This window comes from Vollenhovia emeryi, unplaced genomic scaffold, assembly GCF_000949405.1.
Source record: "Vollenhovia emeryi isolate VEMERY1.0 unplaced genomic scaffold, V.emery_V1.0 DF948237.1, whole genome shotgun sequence".
NCBI classification, from domain to species: Eukaryota; Metazoa; Arthropoda; class Insecta; order Hymenoptera; family Formicidae; genus Vollenhovia; species Vollenhovia emeryi.
In genome coordinates, this window is record NW_011958129.1 from 1 (window position 1) to 1,525 (window position 1,525).

Here is a 1,525-nt window from a genome sequence, read left to right on the forward strand (position 1 = left end):
AGCAAATTGTAAAAGATACCACCATGCCTGCGACATCGAGATTCGGTGATATCCAGTCGTATGGTTGTTGCAAGAAGAAGAAACTCAACGCATTGAACGTGGAATTTTTAACCTCTTTGGGATTCGCAGTGCGCAAACAATGATTGACATTCTCAATATCAACGAAGAGCCAATCTTCGACGAGCGCATCGTCAAGATTGAGACTCACTCGTACAATCCGTTTGCCAACACTACATTCGGGCACAGCAATGAGATAAGAATACCAATACAACAACAGGATCTCTATACGTTGCCGCATGAAAGTTTTCTGTACATCGAGGGAAAACTAACCACTGCCAATCAAATCGAAGGATCTGATGTAGTACTGGGAAATAATTGTGTCGCGTTTATGTTCGACGAGATCCGATATGAACTTGATGGTGTGGAGATTGATCGTGCCAGAAATGTTGGAATAACTAGCACGCTTAAGACCTATGTCTCGTCATCGTTCGATAAAATGATGTCTCTGAAGAATGCAGGCTGGGATGTGGTAAACAATGGAACCGGAGACTTTAATTTTTGTGTGCCGCTCAGCATGCTATTGGGATTCTGTGAAGATTATCAACGCGTGGTGATTAACGCCCGTCACGAATTGATTTTAATACGATCGCGCAATGATAACAACTGTCTCTTTGGAAATGCAGCGTTGGAGCCTAAACTTGAAATATTCAAGCCACAGTGGCGCATGCCGCATGTGTTGTTAAACGAGGTGAACAAACTGTCGATGCTGCATGCTTTGGAAAGCGGACAATACCTCAATATGGGATTTCGTTCATGGGATCTGTACGAGTATCCGCTATTGCAACAGACGACTAAACATTCATGGGCTATTAAAACGGCTACTCAGCTCGAGAAGCCGCGGTATCTTATCTTTGCTCTGCAAACAAGTCGGAAGAATATCATGTCACAGAATATGAGCCAATTCAGTCACTGCAAATTGAGCAACGTAAAGCTCTATCTGAATTCGGAATGTTATCCGTACGATGATATGAATGATTTCGATAAAAACAAATGGTCGAGTCTGTATAATGCGTTTTCGCAGTTCCGGAAGAGCTATTTCGGAAACGAGGTTCTTATGCCCGGTCTCACTACCGACAATTTTCTAGAACAAGGACCGTTTGTCATTATCGATTGCTCCCGACAAAACGAGTCGGTCAAGAGCGCGACTGTGGACGTGAGATTGGAATTTGAGTGTAAGGAGAATGTGCCAGTGAATACCACTGCGTACTGTCTCGTCATACATGATCGTGTGGTTCAGTACAACCCGCTGACCAGCGTCGTGCGCAAAATTCCCTAAGTACTACATTTTGGACACAATGGTTTCCCCTCTTTCCAATACAGTTTAGAGGGGATGAAACGATTTAAAAATCTACCATGCATCAAGAGCAACCGCAGTATTCCTCCTTCTCTCGACGTGTTCAATCATGTCCATACCGACGTTTGTGGACCTGCAAGGCTTCGTCGTCAGCGGTAACTTTGTTGTGAA

The 1,525-nt window shown here is 43.9% G+C and overlaps 1 protein-coding gene across 1 annotated transcript; it reads left to right on the forward strand.

Moving 5' to 3' along the window:
• The first annotated feature begins 139 nt into the window (after positions 1-139).
• Positions 140-1,336, forward strand: LOC105556981. The gene has a single exon (XM_012004098.1). The coding sequence runs from the start codon at positions 140-142 to the stop codon at positions 1,334-1,336; it is 1,197 nt and encodes a 398-aa protein (XP_011859488.1).
• Positions 1,337-1,525: the final 189 nt, after the last annotated feature.

Bases quoted from the DNA above. Each gene is read 5' to 3' on its own strand.
- LOC105556981 (XM_012004098.1), top strand. From the start codon at position 140: ATGATTGACATTCTCAATATCAACGAAGAGCCAATCTTCGACGAGCGC.